General features: G+C 35.9%; 3 protein-coding genes across 3 annotated transcripts; 2 read left to right on the top strand and 1 right to left on the bottom strand.

Moving 5' to 3' along the window:
• Positions 1–270: 270 nt before the first annotated feature.
• LOC308418090 (olfactory receptor 51I1-like) lies at positions 271–1212 on the top strand (the record flags this gene model as incomplete). The annotated part of the gene is made up of 1 exon (XM_080913419.1): positions 271–1212. The coding sequence occupies one exon, from the start codon at positions 271–273 to the stop codon at positions 1210–1212; it is 942 nt and encodes a 313-aa protein (XP_080769545.1).
• Positions 1213–4143: 2931 nt separating this feature from the next.
• LOC308418043 (olfactory receptor 51A4-like) lies at positions 4144–5097 on the bottom strand (the record flags this gene model as incomplete). The annotated part of the gene is made up of 1 exon (XM_080913379.1): positions 4144–5097. One exon carries the CDS (start codon positions 5095–5097, stop codon positions 4144–4146), a length of 954 nt encoding a protein of 317 aa, XP_080769505.1.
• A 12566-nt stretch (positions 5098–17663) lies between these two features.
• Positions 17664–18629, top strand: LOC308418011 (olfactory receptor 52Z1P-like; the record flags this gene model as incomplete). The annotated part of the gene is made up of 1 exon (XM_080913350.1): positions 17664–18629. The coding sequence occupies one exon, from the start codon at positions 17664–17666 to the stop codon at positions 18627–18629; it is 966 nt and encodes a 321-aa protein (XP_080769476.1).
• Positions 18630–23290: the final 4661 nt, after the last annotated feature.

Raw genomic sequence — 23290 nt, 5'->3', positions numbered from 1 at the left:
TGTAGGGGAATGCCAAGGTGCTGAGGTTGGAGAGGGTGGTTGGGAGAGGGAACACCTTCATGAAAAAAAACGTGGAGGGGGAGGTACATGGGAGGAGGGGAAAAAGAAATAAACATTTGAAATGTAAATACAAAAAATTTAAAAATTTAAATAAAACCAAACAACTAACAAACAAACAAAAAAATCTTCCTGAATCTTATATTTAACTTTTGCTTCTTTCTAGGGCTCAGTGTCAGAGAAACTCCTTTGCACAACAATTCTCACTTGTCCATGTCTGGATTTAATACCACATTTCAACCTTCTGTTTTCATCCTCACTGGCCTCAGAGGGCTGGTGGGTGCCCGCCTATGGCTGGGACCACTCCTGAGCCTAATGTACATCACCACGTTGGCAGGGAACTGTACTGTAATTTACTTAGTGAGAACTGAAAGAAGTCTTCAGGAGCCCCAGTACCATTTTTTGTCTATGCTGGCCGTGGCTGACATTGTCTTGTCTGTCTCCACAATGTTCTCTGTGCTGAAAGTCTTTGTCTTTGACCTTTATGAAGTTGCATTTGATAGTTGCCTTGCTCAGCTCTTCTTCATCCATACATCTTCTTCCATGGGCTCAGGAATCTTGTTAGCTATGGCATTTGACCGCTTTGTAGCCATCAGTCACCCACTGCAATATACAACTATACTTACCAACTCGCGTGTTACCAAGATGGGAGTAGTAGCCTTTCTGAGGGGTGTAGCACTCATGACACCCTTGCCTATTCTGCTCAAGCGATTACCATTCTGCAAGGGACAGATGCTGTCCTACTCCTACTGTATTCATCCAAATGTCATGAAACTAGCTTGTGGCCAAGTCAAGATCAATATTTTCTATGGGCTTGTTTTGGTTATATTTTCCTTTGGGGTGGACTTTCTGCTCATTGCCATTTCTTATGCTCTGATATTTCAAGCAGTTATGGAGATTGCTTCTAGGGAAGGTCAAATGAAGGCACTCAATACTTGTTTGTCTCATATCTTCATTGTCTTTATTTACTATGGCCCTTTGCTGGCAATAACTGTAATGCATCGCATCAGCCATAGAAGTTCTCCAATAGCACATGCAGTCCTGGGAAATATCTATCTTTTTATGCCCCCAATGCTCAACCCAATTGTATATAGCCTGAAGACCAAGCAGATTCGTTCTGCCCTGAGAAAATCTCTGAAGATCCAAAGAAGATGAACAGTTCAAAAGTTAATAACAATTTCAATGGAGAAAAGTACAATTTTCAATTTGACAGTTAACATGATTGTTTATTTCACTGTATTTTTACACTTGGGATGTGTATATAGAAATAAAAATAATATAAAATGTTGAAAGTACAGCTTTTATGAATAAAACATTGCGTTTATATAATCACAAGTTTTATTTTCTCTTATATGTCTTAGTGCATGATTTTATAAACTTTAGTAGCGAAATAGTAAAAAGCAGTTATTGGCTAGATAATTTCTGAGCCTCTATTCATGGTTAAGTTCACTACATATTTCCAGTTCTAAATGAGGGCTATAATTAAATATTCCATAAAAGATTCTGGATCTTCATTAAATTCTCAATCCTATTTTCCCTTTCTGCTTAGTTTTCTTTCCTCTGGTTCTTACCCTATTTTAGTTACTCCCTCTTTCTTGCACTATTCCTATGAAAATGAAATTCATCTCCATTGTTGACCATTTTGACTATCTTTGCTACAGAGTGTGTTGGTCATAGGAGTCCATAAGCAATTATTTTGTATATTTCTTCCTCAAAATACTCCTGAATCTGCACCCACATCTTGTTAGAGGAGCAAAACATTTATTTGGGTTTTCTGTAGCTCACACCATTGTTATATAATTGTATATCTTTCATTTGCTTCAGTTAGAAAACACCTGGGTCATCATTTTGAGATGCTTGTTTCTGATCTTCATATGGGCATGCCCACATGCATATGTTATTCTCAGCAATAGTCTTCAACAACATGAAGACCAGGGTTAAATTCACGAACTTCTTCAAATGCAACTTTTCTCCCAAATTCCCTCTGTACCCACGGGATGACTATGTTTGTTTGTTTGTTTCTAGGGTAACGATTAATACCATTATTTCTATGTACTTTTAAATTTCTTCTTCACTAATATTTCCTAAATTTACCTAAAATGCTTTCACTTTTCTACATCTAAATGTTACCTTCCCTCATTTAAGTATTGTAGATCACTTTCTGCAAGTAATGTGGAATTAAATTCCACATCTAGCCTCACCTAGAATTAAAATCGTTATTTGCTGTCTTATCTTAGAGAGATGTTGACCACCTGGAATTCATACTGGACATACCCAGACAGAAATTCTTTACCCAAAAGAGACTGATTACCACGGAAGGCAAATGGGGATGGGTGAGTGGGGGTGGGACTGTAAAGGCAGCAGCAAGCAGAAGCAAGAAAGCAAAGAGAACAGAGAGATGCAAAAGAGGACATATTTTACAGGAATGAGTTTTAAAGGGAAAGAGTGGAGCCTCTGCTAAAATGGCTGGGCAAGTCATGGTTGGACATATTAACCAACTAATGAAATTTGGTTATTAGATCTTGGTGTTTTGTCTCAGTGGCCTAGTAAGAAAATAGATGGGGGAAGGAGTTGGAGGGGGTTAGTTGTAGGTAATCAACAGTTTTAAGGAAGAGGGAGGATAAGGAGTAAAAGGGAAAATACCTGTATGCAATGTTTGCCATGCTTAGGCCTGTGTTTGCCTGGCTTGGGACTGTTTGAGCCCCTTCATTACATAAAAGATTTTAAAATAATTATGATTGTGTTAAATCTTTATTCTCAATTTCGCAACACTATATATGTTTTTGGCTTTAGCTTATGACCGATGATACATTTTTTTTTCTTTCCTTAATAAAGTACTTGATAATACTTTAAAATTTGAGCTCATGATTGACTTTGACAGGTACTGAGAGTTCCATTAAAATGCCATGGGGAAGAACTCACTGTTGGTCCAGTGACTCCTAAGTTGAAATAGTCATTCAAGATTTAGCTCTGAATAATTTTGACCCAATGCTGTCTCTAGGTAGATACTATCAAAACATAATGAAATCAAAGGGCATTCAGCTCTGTCCACTGTAAAATCACTCACTTGGTAGCTGGGAAAATATATGTTAGATATCAGGATTTTTTGCAGCATTAAATGATTATTCAAGTATTAGGGAAAGCAATTTTCTTGGGTTTTCTATATATTCTGTGATCATGAATATGAGGTATGAGAGAAAGAGAAAGTGAAGAAGAATATTACAAAATATAACAAAAATAAGAGCAAAATGAATACTCTTTATGTTAGACTTAAACTATAAAACTCAATTAGTAGCCAAAACACTGTGATTTCCAAATATGTGTATGGAATGATTTCCTAATAGATCCTCAGGATGGCTGTATGATGGACGTCCAATCAGAATAAGAGAAGCTGTCTATCATAAGTATTTCAGTGATCTACTCAATTTCTTAAAGTTAATAAATTTCACTAAAATCAGTAGATGAATCAATTTTATTATTAATTAATTAATTAAATGTAAAAGTTGATGGGAACAGGTGTCCTGTCTCTTACCAGCCTTTGTCATGCTTCTGCCAGAGGAACTTCTATGACTATATTCTACTTCCTCCCAGTACCACATTCTGTCCTCCTCCCCCATCTCTGAATATGCTCCTATTTTTGAATTCTTGAATGGATAATTTTAAATTTACAAGAACAACTTTATTTGCAATATTAAACATATTACATCTCAAGATTTATTTTAAAAATAAAAAGTGACATTCCCCCCCCCCTTGTGTTAACTAAGCTTGTTTTGGTTTTCTAAAGGATGGTAGTATCTGCTGGGTTTCCACATCCCTTCAAATTTTGCATAGCTCATGTGCTTCTTGAAAAGTACCTAAACGAAAACCTAAGCATATTCCAAACTGAATGTCATTATGTATTCTCATTTTACAGTGAAGTCGATGGATATATTTTTAATGATAATCAAAATACTGTATTGTTTTTGGAAGACAAAAATGTCTCCTTGTTCTCCTCAAATTATTCCATGACATAAAAGCACTTTCATGAGAGGCAGACAGACGAAAAGGCAGAGAACTATAGCATCTGTTTTACTAAGACCCATGTGGCTATTTGAGCAAGTTTCCCCAAACTTTAAATATTTTAAACACTGCAGACCTTATCTGTTTGGTTTTTAGGCTGTAAACCAAAGGGTTTAGAACAGGAGTCAAGAAGAGGAAAAGATTGGCCATAGTGACATGGAGCAGAGGGGATGCAAATGTACCAAACCTGTGAATTAGGGCCAGAACAATGAGTGGGACATAAAATATAAAGACGGTGAATATGTGGGAGACACAGGTGTTGAGTGCCTTGAGCTTACCATCTCCTGATGCAATACCCAGCACTGTTTTCAAAATCAAGATGTAAGAGATGACAATAAGTACAGAGTCAACTCCAAACGAACAGAGGACTAGAGACAATCCATAGATGATATTGACCCTGACAGGACCACAGGCCAGTTTCATGATGTCAGGGTGGTAGCAGTAACAATGAGACAGGATGACACCCTTACAGAAGGGCAACCGTTTGAGCAGGATTGGCAAGGGGACCATTAACATCACACCCCTAACAACAGCTGCAAGTCCCATCCTGATAATCCTAGGGGGAGTCAAAATTACAGTATAGTGTAGTGGATTACGAATAGCAACAAACCGGTCAAAAGCCATGGCCAGTAGGATGGCTGACTCCATGGAAGAAAAGGTATGGATAAAGAACATCTGTGTCAAGCAAGAATGGAACTCAATGTCTCTGTGATTCAGGAGGAAAACATTCAGTACAGTAGGAAGAGTTGATACAGAGAGACCAATGTCTGTAGCTGCCAGCATAGATAGGAATACATATTGAGGCTCATGAAGGATGGGTGTGGCTTTGATAACAAATAGGATGGTGCAGTTTCCTAGGAGGGCAATTAGGTACATGACGCATAGTGGGATACAGAACCATATCTGTACATCTTCTAGTCCAGGGATGCCTGTTAGAAGAAGGGTGGGTGGCTGGAACCAGCTACGGTTTGTAATCTCCATAAAACCTCTTATCTGGTTGATAATAGCTTCCAAAGGTTTCTATTGTAGAAAAAAAAGGGGGTGGGGAGGTTAGAAGACATAAGAGGAAATTATAGTTGTTCCCCGGGTCAACACTATATTCTGATATAATTTTTATGAAAGGGGAAGATTTTTAAACCTATCTGAATAGCTGTGTGCAGCTTGGACAGTGAAGGACTGTTGTTAAATGTAGGCTATGTTAGAATTCCTTGAGTTCTGTAGCACACCAGTCTAACACTGATCAAGTGTAAATGAAAAGTAAGAAATGACCTGTTTGTCTCAGTGGTGAAGATTAAGTAGTCTTAACGTCTCACTTCCTTGATGTTATTTAATGCTAATAGTCCTTTGTTTTCACTAAATACCAGAACTCTTAAAGCAGTCTTTGTCCTTTCCCACATGTCAGCATTATATTTGTCACCATCTAAGATTCTAGTAACATGAACATTTTCTGGATATTCTTTCTGCAGAGATAAAATGTATGGTCATATAATTGCTATAATTCCCATGTGATCAGGCAAACTTCATGCGGGAACTTGCTTTTCCAAGGAGCTTCTGTCATTTGATATTTTATTTTAGAATGATAGGCTTAATCTTTCAAAAGACAATGTTGATTAAAATACAACAAAGAGATAAGGAAGACTGTAATTGTTCATTTTTTAGCCTGCGTTAGGACAGGATTGGACATGGATAAATAATTTCTTGGAATAAATGAAAACATCTCCTTGACAAAAGTAATGAATCATTGAAAAATAAATGCCAATATTTTAATAAATATTTCAGATCAGCATCATTGAATGAAGAGGGGTTATTTTATATCTTTATCTTTAAGAAAGTAGGAAAAATATTTTTTTCTTATTAAGTGAATACATTTAAATTTAATGTGCTGAAAATCTCCCTCTTCTATATAGAAGAAAACAGAAAATATTGATGTAACTACAATTGGATATGAAGACAGGAAAGAAAGGAAAGTGAAAAAATCAAACAAACCATTTATCTAAAGAATACCTAGAATCCAAATATGATGTCATATATATAGTAAATAGAAATATGATCAAATACTAAAAAATCACCTGATGATTAATTAAATAGAAGTAAACATTTTATTGGGAAAAAGGAACATACGAAAGAGACTTTTGCTAACTTGAGAAATAACTCAGCCAGTGAAGTGCTTCTAGTATAAGTATAAGGCCCTCGGGTAGTATGCACAACACCCTTTCTAAAAAAATGCTGGATATTCAGAGTGTGTCTGTAAACCAGATGCTAAGAGTAGAGACAGACAGGCAGATCATGGGAGCTAATTGACCAAAGCATTTAGTGAATCAGAGTTCCATGTTCAGTAGGACTGAGGAGAGAGACTGAGTAAACTTCAGCATCAATTGGTCACCAAAAGCAGTCGCACATACAACACATAGACACTCCTTACACACATGCATCATATATATATACAAACACATACTCACAGAGGAAGAGTGGCAGGGAGACAGAGAAATCAACAGCAACAGAGAGGGAGAAAAGACACATGTGAACACAAAGACTGGAGCAAGACACTTTATTTCCCCTTAGAAAAATCAGAATTCTGTACCATGTTAGAAATATGTAAGTAAATAACATCTTAGATGTTATTTTTAGAAGGATAAATATGCTTTTGAAAAGAGGTTCCTCAGTGAATCATGGTTTGTAACCACTGCTATGTAGATATCTATTATATTTTCCTTTTTTTTATCTAGTGGCTATAATGCCTTTACACATTTTTATGGCATAAATAACTGGTAATGAGTTTTATAAAGCCTGTCTGTTTTTATGACAGAATTACAAGGAACATGTATAACCCTTACAAGAAAGTTCTATGATGACCTAAGACACTAAGAACAAGGATATCATAATATAAATTCTTGTTAATTTTCTTATAATGTGTGATTAACTTATATAAATGCTTTTAAAGCCACAATGAATACTGGACTGGAACATCCAGTCACATGACAAAAACACATGCTGAAACATTCATCAGACATGGAATCTCATCATATTAAAACAAAGAACTTGCTTACAAACCACAGAATATTCCCATCTTAAACCAACAAATATGTATGTAGCCACATAACTGCAGATTCCTATATATTTGTCTAATAGTCCCTACCCTTTGTTTTAACTTTATTCCTGAACGTGTTAGAATTCATCTCCTGTGTTTCTTTTTCTTTTCTGTGTTTAACACTTCTTAGGTCTTTCTCAAACACAACTAGACATTAAGATCTCTAGCCACACCTTGGTAAAGTTTACTGTAAAATGCACATATATTTACTCTGTTACATAGCCTATTTCATTTTTGCTAATATCTGTAGACATGTCACTGTCTTTTATCCAAGAAGATGCATTTTATTCCAAAAGATTCAAGCTGGCTTTAGCTATTTTGCTATCAATTCACAATTCACACACTAGATTATGCTTGATCACTCTTATATTAGATTGTCAACTTTGATTACATACTCAAAAACAGACAAAGTGAACTTTAGCTCTTCTGACAGTAATTGAATGAACTGATGATTAATGTCTGGTTTCAATGGAGCATTTTATTGAAAGATCTCTGGCTATTTTAGATCATGAGAATTACTCTAGCCATTGCTCCTATAATTAACCTTCAGCATGTTTGATTTAATGTCTTCTTTGTATTAGCAAGATAGATCTTTCTTACCAACTTGATATTAAGTGTCATTAAAGTTGGAATCATAAACTCTTCATAGCTTGGTGACATCATTCATGTATTATTTATCATACAAGTGGAATATTGAATATTGCTTAAATAAATAAATTGAAAGTTTATACAGTCTTACTGTACCATATATATATATATATATATATATATATATATATATATATATATATATATATATATATAAACATAATATATTAACATAATATATATAAACGTCTGGCTGAGACACAGAATTCACCAGTAACACAAAATCCATTTTAAATTTTAGTGTGCAAAATGTTTTGGTGAATCATACATTGGGCGTTTAAAACCAAAGAGTAAGTTCCAGCAAACTAAACTAAAGGAAAAGGTAATCGTTGTGTGAAAGGTAGCATTTTAGAACTTACAACTTCCTCATTTCCCAACTTCCAGTTACACTTGTCCTGATGTCCATGTTATTTTATGGTGGATTCCTCATTCTAGCAAAAACATCACTGGAAGATTCAACAGTCACTTGACTCTTTCAACTTTCCAACCACTATGATTAGTTTCTAGCCCTCCTCAAATCCTTTGTAATGTCTACTCCTCCCAGTCCTCCTTCAAGAGAACTTATTCCGCCATTTCTCTTCCCTGACTTCCCCATCATTTGTGCTCTTAACTCCTGCAATGTTTTCTACTTCTATTAGATGTCTCTGTTTTCTTCTCCAACAAACCCTCTTTCCTGTCATGCACCAAGGGCTTCGAGTTTCATTATAAAATGGAGCAAAACTTCATTTAGGAAACTCCTGAACAGAAGACCTCACTTCTGCTGTACTGACAAACACACCATGTGATTATCTCACCTTAAAACCTGAACTTCTGAACTCTTGGATTGGCAAATGTGTTCAGAAGCACATCTTTTATTTTTCTTTCCAGTTTACCCACCTGAGCTCCGGTGGAGAATGTGTGGATTCTTAAGGAGATGCTCAAAGCTGCTACTAGGGGAAGCGGCTTGGCATGAGAGTTATTTACTAAAATATCCAGAGAAACAGATGGCCAATACCTAAGGGAGGTTCTCAAAATATCCCATGAGAGTGGCCCCAGCATGCTACACATGAGATGATAAAAAAACAAATTACTTTGAATTGAAGTCTTTTGAACTCTTCTCAATATATCAGACTCTTTAGAATTTGTAACATAGTCACATAGCCTTGTGTCACAACTGTCTATTGTTGATGGTGACAAGTTTTTCATTATAGGTGATGCAGTTGAAACATTATTTGGGAGTCTAAACTTACTTTGAAAAATGTTTAAGTGACAGACCTTTAAATGTAATGTTTTCACTTTCTCTCTGAGAAACTGCTACAATCATGCATCAGTATCATTCTTCCACCATATTAAGGTGTCCATGATTCATTATACCTATGGGTTCATTTAGATTGAAAAATGGTCTCATTTATGTATCCTATCCATTTTATTATTTATTTCTTTAAAATTGTTGGCTATAAGTGTCTTCAATGTCTGTCTATCTATTAATGCAACTGACTCCAAAATATTGGTATATAAATACATACTTCTTATTTTTTCATTCTTCTTTACTGGGGCAATGATGAGAGTAGCCAACCATGCCTGGTTTAACTTGAGGCCTAGGATACTTTCCTGAAATGTCCTGAATGACCAGGACCATGACACTGCTTAACTCAGAGACCTATGGTGCAACCAGCAGAGCAGGAAAAAGTCACTATGCCCTACACTAGTACTTCAGTGCTTTGTCCAGTCATTATCAGAGAGGCTTCTTTTGCCAGTAGATGGGACCCAGTGCCAAGCCCTAAGACAATATGCAGAATAAAACTTCAAAGTGGAGCTTTCTATCAATTTCCTGCCCTAGGAGCCTGGGAAGGGAAGGAGAAGAAAGATTGTAGAACTCAGACAGAGTGGAGAATATCAGAACATGCCCCAATGCATCAACCAAGCATGGTTCACATGTAAACTGATACAACCACTCTGGAAATCAGTCTGGCGATTCCTCAGAAATTTGGACATTAGTAATACCTGAAGATCCAGCTATTCCACTTTTGGGCATATACCCCACAGACACTCCAATATACAACAAAGATACATGCACCACAATGTTCATTGCAAATCTATTTATAATAGCCAGAAGCTGGAAAGAACCCAGATGTCCTTCAGTAGATGAATGGATACAAAAATTGTGGTACATTTACACAATGGAATACTACTCAGCCATCAGAAACAAGGACTTAACCAAATTCTTAAGAAAATGGTTGCATCTAGAGAATATCATCCTGAGTGAGATAAACCAGTCACAAAAGAACAGAAATAAGATGCAGTCACTGATAGTGGGATGCTAACCCCAGAGACTTGGACTGCCCCAGAAACAACTCACAGATTGTGTGAAATTCAGGAAACAAAACAAAACAAAACAAAAAACTTTATGCTCAATCCTTACACACCAAGAAAACATTGACTAATTCTGGGTTACATCCTGTTTTACATGTACTTTTTGCTCATTGTAACTAGTAAGACCTTAATACAGAGTATCAAACCTTAAAAAAAAAGAAAAAAAAAAAAAGCCAAGCACTGACAAAAATGTATTTGTATACATTTATGCAAAAATGTTTAAATTTTTTTTTCTTTTAACTTCTTTTTAAATAAAGTTTTTTTTTAAAAAAAAAAAAAAGACTGAAATTTGGGGATTGTTGTGATATATCATGTGTTCCACATCTTTAAAATGTCAGTGCTAGACTTTGTCCTTAAAGGTGATTCATATTTTTTGAGGAATTTCAACTAGCACCTCATATGCTAGGCAAGGACTCTCCTCCCAAGATATGTTCTTTCTCCTATTTAACAACTTTTTCCTTCTTTCTTTTTCTTTTTTGCCAAAATACAATAAAACTACAGCTATCTGTCTTAAAAAAAACAAAACAAAACAAAAAAAACAAAAAACAAAAAAAAAAAAAAAAAAAAAAAAAAAAAAAAAAAAAAAACAAACGAGAGAGAGACTTTAATCAGCAAACCTGGATCTTGAGCACCAGGTCTTCTGCATGTATGTTATGGCTTAGTTCTGTCTTTTTGTGAGACTCCTAAGAGTGAGAGCAGGTGTACCTCTGAGTATTTTGCTTGTCCTTGGGACTTTTCCTCCTCCTCTGTTGCCTTGTCCAGGCCTGATATAAGGGCTTTTCTTCTTCTCATTGTATTTTGTTTTGTCCTATTTGGCTGTCATGTGAGGGGGGCCTCCCATTTTCTGGAAGGAAAAGGAAATGAGTGGATTTGGAAAAAAGGGAAGGATAAGAGGGAGCAAGAAGGAATGGAGGGAGGGGAAGCTGTGGCTGAGGTATATTTTATGAGAGAAGAATCTATTTTCAATTTAAAAATTAATAAAGAATGAGTAGGATGTTAACAGATATTAACTCTGAGGCTAGTGTTTGCTAATTGAAGTGCATAACCATTGACTAACTAAGGCAAATGTGTGTCTGCATGTGTGTGTGTGTGTGTGTGTGTGTGTGTGTGTGTGTGTGTGTATTCCATCATTATCTGAAATTCTCACTTTTAATCTATGTATTTCAGTTGCATAATGGGCTATTGGGTCTTGTCCATTTATCATAATGAAAATATACTGATAAGTATTCACATAAAACTATGCAAATTTAGTGTTCCATAGAAAATACAATACTATACATGACACATTACAACTTCAAATATATATTAAAAGATTACTTCTAATTATATTGGTTACTCTAATATTTGCTGTCAACACCATCAGCTTGCATAAAAAATGGTATTTGGGACAGAACCACACACTTAATTTAGAACTAGGTTACATGTTATTTGTGCAGATAAATTATTTGACTCAAATTTTAAGATTTGATTTTATCAAGTGAAAAACTAATAGCAATGGCAATATTTAAGGGTTTAAATGATGATATATGGATAATGTTATAAATGACAAGCCCTGTGGCTATGGGAATTGAATCTAAAGAAACTTTGAAATTACCCATACATATAAATATATTCTTGTATGTGATATAAGTGTGTTGCTCAAGTTTAACTTAGAATGTTATAACATTACTTGGAGGTAAAATAGTGATTTGGAAAAAGGTTTGACCAACATATACAAGAAACTAGTTTGAGTCTCAAAGAAATCTAACAATACTAAATTGTACCTTATTTCACCTCTGAAGATTCTGAGCTAATATCCAAGAAAGACATTAAGTTCTAAGAAAGTAGCTGGTAAGATTGATCAGTGACAAGGAACAATCCCTGCTCTCCTGGGGATCCATGTCTAGTTCTGTCAGAATAGTCATGTTGTTGACTGTGATAGGGTGTGGTTAAACCATCAGAATTGTCTCAGAAAGATTATCTTTCTGGAAGTTTATTTGATTGATCATTAGGTTACATATGTTTTTTTTGGTTTACTTACCTCAAGAACTGGAATCCAAGAAAAAAAAAAAAAGAAAGAAAAGAAAAAACCATTATGTTTATTCCTTACACACAAAGAAAACTTTGACTAATTCCAGATTACATCCTGATTTACATGTACTTTATGCTCATTGTAGCTAGTAATATCTTAATGCACACTATCAAACCTTAAAAAAAGCCAAGCAATGACAAAAAATGTATTCATATACTTCTATGCAAAAATGCTTAAAATTTGTACATTTATCTTTGTTTTTTAAAATAAAGTTCTTTAATAAAAAAAAGAACTGGGATTCAGAAGACCCCAGACATTTTCTAAGATTTTTCAACTCCACTGCATCTTAGGTCTCTCAGGATCAAGAAACTTACACTACCAGACTTTGTGTGAGTGGCAAGACATAATTAATGAGGAAGAATTTGTCTTGCTGACCACCAGGGAGTCTGCAAGTGCAGATAGAAGAAGTAACACTGGTCATTAGAGATAGGAGTATTCATAGTTCTGTCTGCAGAGGGTGTCTCCTAAGAGTAAAATAGATAGTTCTGATTCCCAGGGAAGCAACAGTGACAAATTTCCAGCCATTTCTGTCTCAGGTATAGTAGTTGTCCAAACAGTGGCTTTAGCTGTTTTAAGGTTGAAGATGGAATCAGGTATTCTAAAATCTTTGAAATATTTGTAACTGAACACCTGCAACAGAAGGCTATTTTTGTTTTAGGCTTAGAAGAGCTCAGTGATAAGTAGATTATATCTTTGATAGGTAATTACCTTTTTGGAAATGTCTCTAAAATGAAAATTGATTTTTTTTAAAATTTATAATAGGCCAGAAAAAAATAGGACATTGTCACTCCAATGTAGCCCATCACAAGTTAGGTTCCCAATAAATGAAGACTAATCTATGATATAGCTTTAGATTTTACCTCAGAGGCTTCCATGTTAGGAGCAATAGGAGTGTGTCTCACATCATTCAAACCAGAAATTGAAAAGCACATTAACAAATAAAGCCCTTTTGTAGTGAGGGCATCTGATTCTTAAGACAGAAGACCTTAGTGCACTGAAGGATCTGTTGGTAAGTTTACTTGTCTGGCTTGTTTAGTTCTTTAGATGCTTGGTTTGTACTATGTGTATTTGCTTTCACATTGGCTAAAATTTCGAACAAAGTGAGAAAGATGAAATAGGAGATGCTCAGAAGAAAAGATCATTGGAGGGATGTGGGAAGGAATGAGGAGAAAAATAACTTTATTATCAACAAAAAATGATATGATTCTAACAAATCTATGAGAAACAGACTGTATAGGAAACTTAGTATTTTTGTGAATTTCACCTTGTGTTAAAGGAAGAAGGAAAATTCAATCCTATCCATACTTTCCAAAGAAGGCTTATCAAAAGTCTTGGATTTCCAGCAGCATTCTCTTTGTTTGAGTGGTTATTCCTTGAGCCCAGTGTCTTTACACCACCACGTATTCACCATCTTTACCTCCTTGCAATGTCCAGACCTCTACTAACCATTCATTTTTCTATATTCTCTATTGATGACTTTTGGTTTTATTTAAACTCTTGTTCTCAACCCAAAACTCGGTGCATCATACTGAATAAGAACAACAAAAATGTAATGGTGAAAAACCAACAATAGCTCTGCAAGACAGATGTGAAGTCAGTTTATGTGGTTTTGTTCTATGAATGGCAAATGAGGGGAATAAACCATTAACCAAAGAGGACACATGAAGGGTCCCTGGCTCCAGCTGCATATGTAGTAGCGGATGGTATTGTCTGGAATCAATAAGAGAAGAAGCCCTTGGTTCTGTGAAGGCTCCTTTCCCCAGAGTAGGATAATTCGAGGGTGGTGAGTGGGAGTAGATGTGTGGGAAGAGGGGCATCCTCATAGAAGAAAGGGGAAGGGGTAGAGGAGAGGGGTGATCCAGGAATGGGGATAACATTTGATATGTAAATACATAAAATATACAATAAAATGTATAAAAAATAAGAAAAGGTAACCTGAGCTGCTGTCTTGGTGATACTCTTTATGTGACCTAAGCGAGCTGCTTAGCCTGTTCATAGCTCATTTTTATAATATGGTATATATAAATCATGCCAGTAATAATATTTACATTAGTATATTGTCTAAAATATATTTCAAAAACATGGGGCAAAACTGATTTGGAAGGCCTTAAAATATTTAACAATGTAAACAAGACAAGCTATCCAAACATGCCCTATGGAATGAAAAGTCTAAACAGTCCAGAGATTCCAGTGTTCCTACCTAGATTATGCACCTGAGACACATTAGAAGTACCCATACAGTCTGCTATGCTCTGTATCAGTGATTTTTTTAATCTAAGGAATGAAATATAATAGGACCAAAAACCCAAGCTTGGTGATTTTGGTGTTTGAACTCTATATCTGTAATTGGATTTTATATTTTGTTTTAAATAGAATGATAGCATAAGCCCTTATAACTTCTGCTGTAACATACATAAAGGTCAGAATATGGCAGTGTCTCAGACAAGATCATGGTGACTCTGAAGACCTGAAGTGGGACCTCAGAAATGTCCAGTTGTCTATCTAGTGCCCTATACATATTTGATAAACATTCAGTTTTATTTAAATATTTTAAGACATACAAAATACTTGTCAATTATTTAAAGACAGAAATGCAACTTAAGTGACAGGCAATATTATATCATACTATATTATTTTTAAGAAGGTTGTTTATTTTCTAATGATACATAAAAGGGATGAATTCAGATGAGAGGGGAGATGGAGAGGAACTAGAAGGAGTAGAGTGAAGGGAAAAGACAATCAAGATATATTATATAGAAATATATTTTAATAAGAAAAAGTGATAACCATATATGGATTTTAATACATACATACATATATGTTGCCTTGTTAATTTTTATAAAACAAGATGACTGATTATTTCCTGTTCATACTTCCTCTAATTCTAGTTCTTTATGTCCTTCATTTGATTAAGATAGACTCATTCACCAAGAATAGTTGGAAGGAGATTTCTGAACACTCAAAATCACAAGAGATCTTGCTCTAGATAAAACATGATAGTATGAAATGTGGTTTGTGGGTTGGTTTCTTCCTTTATCTCATATTGGCTCTGATATGAACACCAGTTATTGAATCATATCTGCTATTATGTGTGCATGCATCAGTTGTGGAATCATATGTGCTATGATGCATGCATTAGTTATAGAATCATATCTGCTTTGATGCATGCATCAGTTATAGACATGGTTACTTGTTGAGTTACTGTGAGAGACATTGTTCTGATACTCTTAGTTCACATACACAGCAACCTAATTCAGTAACCATGGTTACCGCCTCACTTTAATTCTCTTATGCCCAAAGATGAGAAGTTGGAGACTGGAATTACAGTGTAGACAAAAAATCTGGAACCAACGGCATTACCAAACTTTTTGTTTTTCAACAAAAGTACAAGAAACCAAATACGTATTTTAAAAAGTACATCTTACTTTATAACATACTTTAATTCTTGATTTCTCTTTGATTATTAATGTCATCCCTACATTTTTATCAAATTATATCAAATAATTTATAAGCTTTGTTCATCACTCATTAATATCTGTAAATAAATCTCTATTTTATGCTTTTATTTCTTTATGCACACACCTAAACAAACACAGTTTTGATGGCAATGCCACCTGTTTATGTTTGCTCTCCTGAGACACCACTGTTCGCTATCAGGAGCAATAGCAGTAACTCCATCTTCCATTTTACTGGAACAATGTTTAATTCCATTAAAAAGTTGTTATGATACATTGCTGAAGACATACCCAGGTATCATTGACTCTGAGTTTAAATTGTTTGCAAAAATGTAAATTCTATTGATATGTAATACATTATGTAACTGGAAAAGAACATAAATAAACACAGCAACCCTTTAAACATTACTTTAAAATAATAAAGTGATATTTGTCCGCATACACAGTATATGTATGTGTATGTGTACATCTATTTCTATGCATACAGGTATTTATTCTTTCCTCTGGGTTTAATAAATCATTCTCAGCATCAAAGTTTAACTTAAATTTCGTAAATTCTGCTATGGTCAATGGTTACAATCAATGTGTTCATTCATATGTCTCATTTTATTTAGACCTTAGTGTGTTAGATAGTATGAAATAAATTATATTTTTCTTAACCGAACTTTTTATTTTATTTTTTGGTTTTTCTCAAGGACAAGCTTTCCTTTGTAAGTTTAATATGTCTCTGATAAACAGATTTACTAATAATTATTTTATGAATATGTACTTATTAATACGTATAGTATCTATTATGTTAGTCACACATTGAATGTCTCCAAACATTCCTATCCTGGTCTGATTTGAAAGATGGTTGTGTGTTCACGATTTGGGTCTTAAAAATGAAATACTATTTTTCAAATGGAATATATTTGCTATCTTTATCTGTTTATCTTTAAAATAATACTATACTAGAGTGAATTTAAAACTTTTATCCTTTTTCATTGATTTGTTTCCAATTCATTATTATTTTCATTTTCTATAGAGTTTTCCCAAATGAATAAAGAAAAAACTTGAAGTTTAAATGAAACTAGAAGACATATGTGTGAACAGAAGTAAAGATAGATAAGGAATAAAACTGCTTTGTTTAGGAGATAAAGAGTATGTGTGCTAATATTTAATAGTGTAGCATAAAGACTTATCAGCACCATGGTGGTTCTTGGTGTGTGAGAACTGTGATCTACAAGCTGCAGGTAGCCAAAGGGAGCCATGATCTTATATGAAATATAATCAGAGTTCTATGTGTGATTGTATTGTAACTTGGTGCACAGTTCTCATTACACATATCTACATTAACTCTGTATACCACAATATGATCCAGAGGAAAAAAAAGCCAGATATTAGGTTAGCTGGAACATTGTTAACTGCACTAATATCAAACAAACAAACAAACTAGAAAACAGTAGATCCAGTATCAAAATGCAAAACTGATATATCATCCTGAAAAATAAGAAATACCTATATTTTAATATCCTTAGTTTGTCAAATAAATTACTCAGGAAAGGAATAGAGCTCTTTTTAACTATGAATTTTATCGTAAAATAGTTTATAGGTAATATAGTAAATGCTGATATAATAGCTACAGTTCCTCAAACAACAACAGAAAACAGCAGGTTCCTGACCACCACATCTCTAGACACTGAAGAGAGAACTGTGTTTGATCATTGGAGATGATTAGGGGAAATGAATGATCATAGGTAAAGTGTGCCAGTGTCTGAGATCTGAAGCAAAAGAATTAAATATCAGCCATGTGATGAAGGGTCTGCTCTTAATCTAAGCCAACTGTGAGTATTCAAATTTAATCTAATAAATTAATCAAAATTGGATATTCTCATTTTTGCTTTTGTGTTGTTGTTCTGCTCTGGCAGATCCATAACTTGTAGGCAAGAGAAAAATGGCATCCTCTTCAACCCCATTAAATTACACCAATCTCAGAGACATCTGGTACACCATGATTGGGATCCCAGGACTGGAAGAGTCACACATATGGATCTCCATCCCCATCTGTTCAATGTACATAGTGGCCATTGCAGGCAATGCACTGCTATTATACCTGATCATCACTGAACGCAGCCTTCATGAACCCATGTACCTTTTCCTGTCTATGTTGGCACTGTCTGATATCTTGCTGTCTACAGTCACAACACCAAAAATGTTAGCAATCTTCTGGTCCCAGGCTAGAGGCATTTATTTTGCTAGCTGTGTATCTCAGATGTTTTTTCTCCATTTCATCTTTGTGGCAGAGTCTGCCATACTGCTGGCTATGGCATTTGATCGTTATGTGGCCATTTGCCATCCACTAAGATACACGACCATTCTTACCCCATCTGTCATCATCAAAATGGGCATTGCATCAGTGACTAGAAGCTTCTTCATCTGCTTTCCCCTGATCTTTCTTGTTTATAGGCTCACTTATTGTGGGAAGAACATCATTAATCACTCATACTGTGAACACATGGGCATTGCCAGGTTGGCCTGTGACAGCATCAAAGTCAATATTTACTATGGCATGATAGTTGCTCTATTTTCCTTATGCCTAGATGTTGTGTTGATCATTGTCTCATATGCCCTTATCCTTTGTGCTGTCTTTAGAATTCCTTCTCAAGATGCCCGAGTCAAGGCTCTTGGTACTTGTGGCTCCCATGTTTGTGTTATCCTTCTGTTCTATACACCAGCGTTCTTTTCTTTCTTTGCCCATCGTTTTGGGGGTCACAGCATACCACTGCATGTGCATATTCTCCTTGCCAACCTCTATGTGGTAGTACCACCCACTGTCAACCCCATCATCTATGGAGTGAAGACTAAACAAATTCAGGAGAGGGTTATCCAAGTCTTTTCTTTGGGCAAATCATTTTGCTAATTTAAACCTAATATTTTGATTCATGTTATATATTTTTTTCTTCATACTATGTAATTCAAGAATATTTGAAATTATCATGAAAATATTAAATAAGGTCATAATTTCTGAGGACAATTTAGTAATTTTGAGCAATAAAAATAGAACTAAATTGTACTAATTAGCACATATTTCATTTAGAGGAAGGACACATTGCTTTATACACTATTTTCTTCTTTCTAACAGCATACAGATTTCATAATATTTCAAAAACTTTCAATTTTATGTTGACACATAAAACAGAGAATATTGTTACAACCTTTGTTTATATCCCATACAAATCAATACAGAATCCTATCTAATTTTGCCATTTCATTCCATTGTTTTCTAAATCATGGGAATGAGTCCTACATGTCCAAAATGTAATTTCTTTCTGTCCATCACAATATAACAGTCATGAATCATTTGGCTTCCAAGATCAACTTTTGTGTTTAAGATATTTGGTTTGGAGAGCGGAGCCTTGCCCAACTGCCAGCCGGAAAGGCCGCTCGTACAGGCTGAGAAACTGCGACATGGAACAGATCTTAGGAACTTCTGTTCCCACCCGGAGACGACTTCAGGACGCAGAGCGGAGCCTGGCCCAACTGCCAGCCGGAAAGACAGCTCTTACAGGCTGAGCAACTGGTGAGTGGGAGACCTAGGCTGCTGGGGAGCAGAGGGATCTCTGCAGAGTGCACACGGAAAGGGCAACCCCTGCCCTGACCTGCCCTGTCCTCCCCGATCCAGTGACCGGGAACAGATCTTAGGAACTTCTGTTTCCACCCGGAGACGACTTCAGGACACAGAGCAGGGCCTGGCCCAACAGCCAGCCGGAAAGGCGACTCGGAGAGGCTGAGCATCTGTGACCAGGAACAGATCTTAGGAACGTCTGTTCCCACCCGGAGGCGACTTCAGGACGCAGAGCAGAGCCTGGCCCAGCTGCCAGCTGGAACATGGGCTGCCAGGGAGTAGAGAGATCACTGTGGAGTGCACACGGAAAGTGTACCAGGGACACAACCAGATACAAGGGAAAGGCAAGAACATATCACTGACAACAAAATGGCAAGAGGAAAGAGAAAGAGTATATCCCAAGGAAACCGAGACAATCTAGCAACACCAGAACCCAGCTCTCCGATAGTAGCAAACATCGGAATTCCAAACACTCCAGAGAAAGAAGACACAGACCTGAAATCATGCCTCAAGACGCTGATAGAGTTACTTAAACAAGAAAGGGAGGAAAAGCAAAAATATTCAGAAGCTTTTAAAGAAGAAACAAGAAAAACACTCAAAGAACTCAAAGAACGAGACGAAAACAGAACCAAAGAAATAAAGGAATGGAAGAGGGAAATTAAAACAGAAATTGACACAATAAAGAAAGCGCTAAAAGAGATAACCCTAGAGTCAGAACACCAAAAAAAGAAATCAGGAGTCACAGAAGCAAGCATTTCCAACAGATTACAAGAGATCGAGGAGAGAATCTCGGGGGCAGAAGACAACATTGCAAACATAGACAAAACAGCCAGAGAAGATGCAAAAAACAAAAAGCTCCTAACCCAAAATGTCCAGGAAATACAAGACACAATGAGAAGACCGAACCTAAGGATAATAGGAATAGAAGAGGGAGAAGAGTATCAACTAAGAGGCACAGTAAATATCTTCAACAAAATCATAGAAGAAAACTTCCCTACCCTCAAGAATGAGATGACCACAAGCATAAAAGAAGCCTTCAGAACTCCAAATAGGTTGGACCAGAAAAGAAATACCTCCCGACACATAATAGTAAAAACATCAAGTGACCAAAGTAAAGAAAGAATACTAAAAGCAGTAAGGGAAAAAGTTCAGGTAACATATAAAGGCAGACCAATCAGACTCACACCCGATTTCTCAACAGAGACTATAAAAGCTAGAAGAGCCTGGACAGACATCATGCACTCATTAAGAGAGCACAAGTGCTAGCCCAAGCTGCTATACCCAGCAAAACTATCAATCACCATCGATGGAGAGACAAAGATATTTCAAGACAAATCAAAATTCACACAATATCTGACCACAAACCCAGCACTACAACGAATTATAGGTAGAAAACCCAATACAAGGAGGGAAAATACAGCCTAGTAAAAACAAGAAAACTCCTAAACAGAAAACTAAAAGAAGAAAAAAACACAGACACAACTCAACCCAAAAAAGCAAAAATGGCAGGAGACAGAATCAATTATTCCTTGATATCTATTAACATAAATGGTCTCAACTCCCCAATAAAGAGACATAGACTATCAGACTGGATACATAAACAAAATCCAGCCTTTTGCTGCATACAGGAAACTCATCTCAGAGACAGAGACAGATACTATCTCAGAGTAAAAGGGTGGGAAAAAAACTTCCAAGCAAACAGCTCCAAGAAGCAAGCTGGAGTGGCTATTCTAATATCGAATAAAGTAAATTTCCAACCAAAAGTTATCAAAAAAAATAAAGAATGACACTTTTTACTCATTACCGGGGAAATATGTCAGGAGGAACTCTCAATCCTTAACATATATGCTCCAAATAAAAAATCACCCACATTCATAAAAGAAACTCTACTAAAGCTCAAAAAATACATTTCACCCCACACAATAATAGTGGGAGACTTTAACACCCCACTCTCACCAATGGAAAGATCAGGGAAACAGAAACTGAACAAGGACACTGCAAAACTAGCAGAGACTTTGAACCAACTAGAATTAATAGATATATACAGAACATACTATCCTAAAGTAAAAGAATACACCTTCTTCTCACCACCCCATGGCACCTTCTCGAAAATCGACCACATAATTGTACACAGAACGAGCCTTCATCGATATAAGAAGATTGAAATACTCCCATGCATCCTCTCAGATCACCATGGTCTACGGCTGGTCTTTAACAACAACAAAGACAACAAAATGCCCACACACATGGAAACTAAACAACACTCTCTTAAAGGATAGCAGGTTCAAAGAAGAAATAAAGAAAGAAATTAAGGACTTTCTAGAATTCAACGAAAATGATAACACAACATACCCAAACCTATGGGATGAAATGAAAGCAGTATTGAGAGGAAAACTCATTGCCCTAAGTGCTTCCAAGAAGACACTGGAGAGAGATCACATCAGCAACCTGACAGCACGGCTAAAAGCCCTAGAACAAATAGAAGCAGATATACCCAAAAAGAGTAGACGGCAAGAAATAATAAAAATTAGGGCAGATATAAACCAAATAGAATAAAAAAAAAACCATTGAAAAAATCAACAAAACAAAGAGTTGGTTCTTTGAGAAAATCAATAAGATTGATAAACCCCTAGCCAGACTAACTAAAGGGCAAAGAGAGAGAATCCAAATTAACAAAATCAGAAAGGAAAGTGGCGACATAACAACTGAAACTAAGGAAATTCAAGAAATCATCAGATCCTACTACAAAAACTTATACTCCACAAAATTGGAAAATCTGGAGGAAATGGACGAATTCCTAGACAGATACAAGGTCCCAAAGTTTAACCAGGACCAAGTAAACCATCTAAATAACCCTATAACACCTAAAGAAATAGAAGAAGTCATCAAAAGCCTCCCAACCAAAAAAAGCCCAGGTCCAGACGGGTTCAGTGCAGAATTTTATCCGACATTTATTGGGGATATAACCCCAATATTCGCCAAACTATTCCAAAAGATAGAATCAGATGGAATATTACCCAACTCATTTTTTGAGGCTACAATAATCCTCGTACCTAAACCACACAAAGACCCTACAAGGAATTAGAACTTCAGACCAATCTCACTTATGAACATTGATGCAAAAATACTCAACAAAATCCTTGCAAACCGAATCCAAGAACACATAAAACCATCATTCATCATGACCAAGTAGGCTTCATCCCTGGGATGCAGGGAAGGTTTAACATAAGAAAATCCATCAATGTAATCCACCATATAAACAAACTTAAAGACCAAAATCACATGGCAATCTCACTAGACGCTGAGAAAGCATTTGACAAAATCCAACACCCCTTCATGTTAAAAGTCCTGGAAAGAACAGGAATCCAAGGCCCATATTTAAACATAATAAAAGCAATATACAGCAAACCAACAGCCAACATCAAACTTAATGGCGAGAAACTTGAAGCAATCCCACTAAAATCAGGGACTCGACAAGGCTGCCCACTCTCTCCCTACCTATTCAACATAGTACTGGAAGTCTTGGCTGGAGCAATTAGACAGCAAAAGGAGATCAAGGGGATACAAATCGGAAAGGAAGAGATAAAAACATCACTCTTTGCTGATGACATGATAGTGTACTTTAGTGACCCCAAAAATTCCACCAGAGAACTCCTACAGCTGATAAACAAGTTCAGCAAAGTGGCCGGATACAAAATTAACTCAAACAAATCAGTAGCCTTCCTATACTCAAAGGACAAACATGTGGAGAAAGAAATTAGGGAAAAGGTACCCTTCACAATTGTCACAAAAACTATGAAATACCTTGGTGTGACTCTAACTAAGCAAGTGAAGGACCTGTATGACAAGAACTTCAAACCTCTAAAGAAATAAATTGAGGAGGATCTCAGAAAATGGAAAGATCTCCCATGCTCATGGATTGGAAAGATCAACATCTTAAAACTGGCCATCCTACC

Source organism: Micromys minutus (assembly GCF_963924665.1).
Source record: "Micromys minutus genome assembly, chromosome: 2".
Lineage (NCBI taxonomy): Eukaryota > Metazoa > Chordata > Mammalia > Rodentia > Muridae > Micromys > Micromys minutus.
Note: the sequence above shows the minus strand (reverse complement) of the source record. Positions and strands in the feature narration are given on the sequence as shown.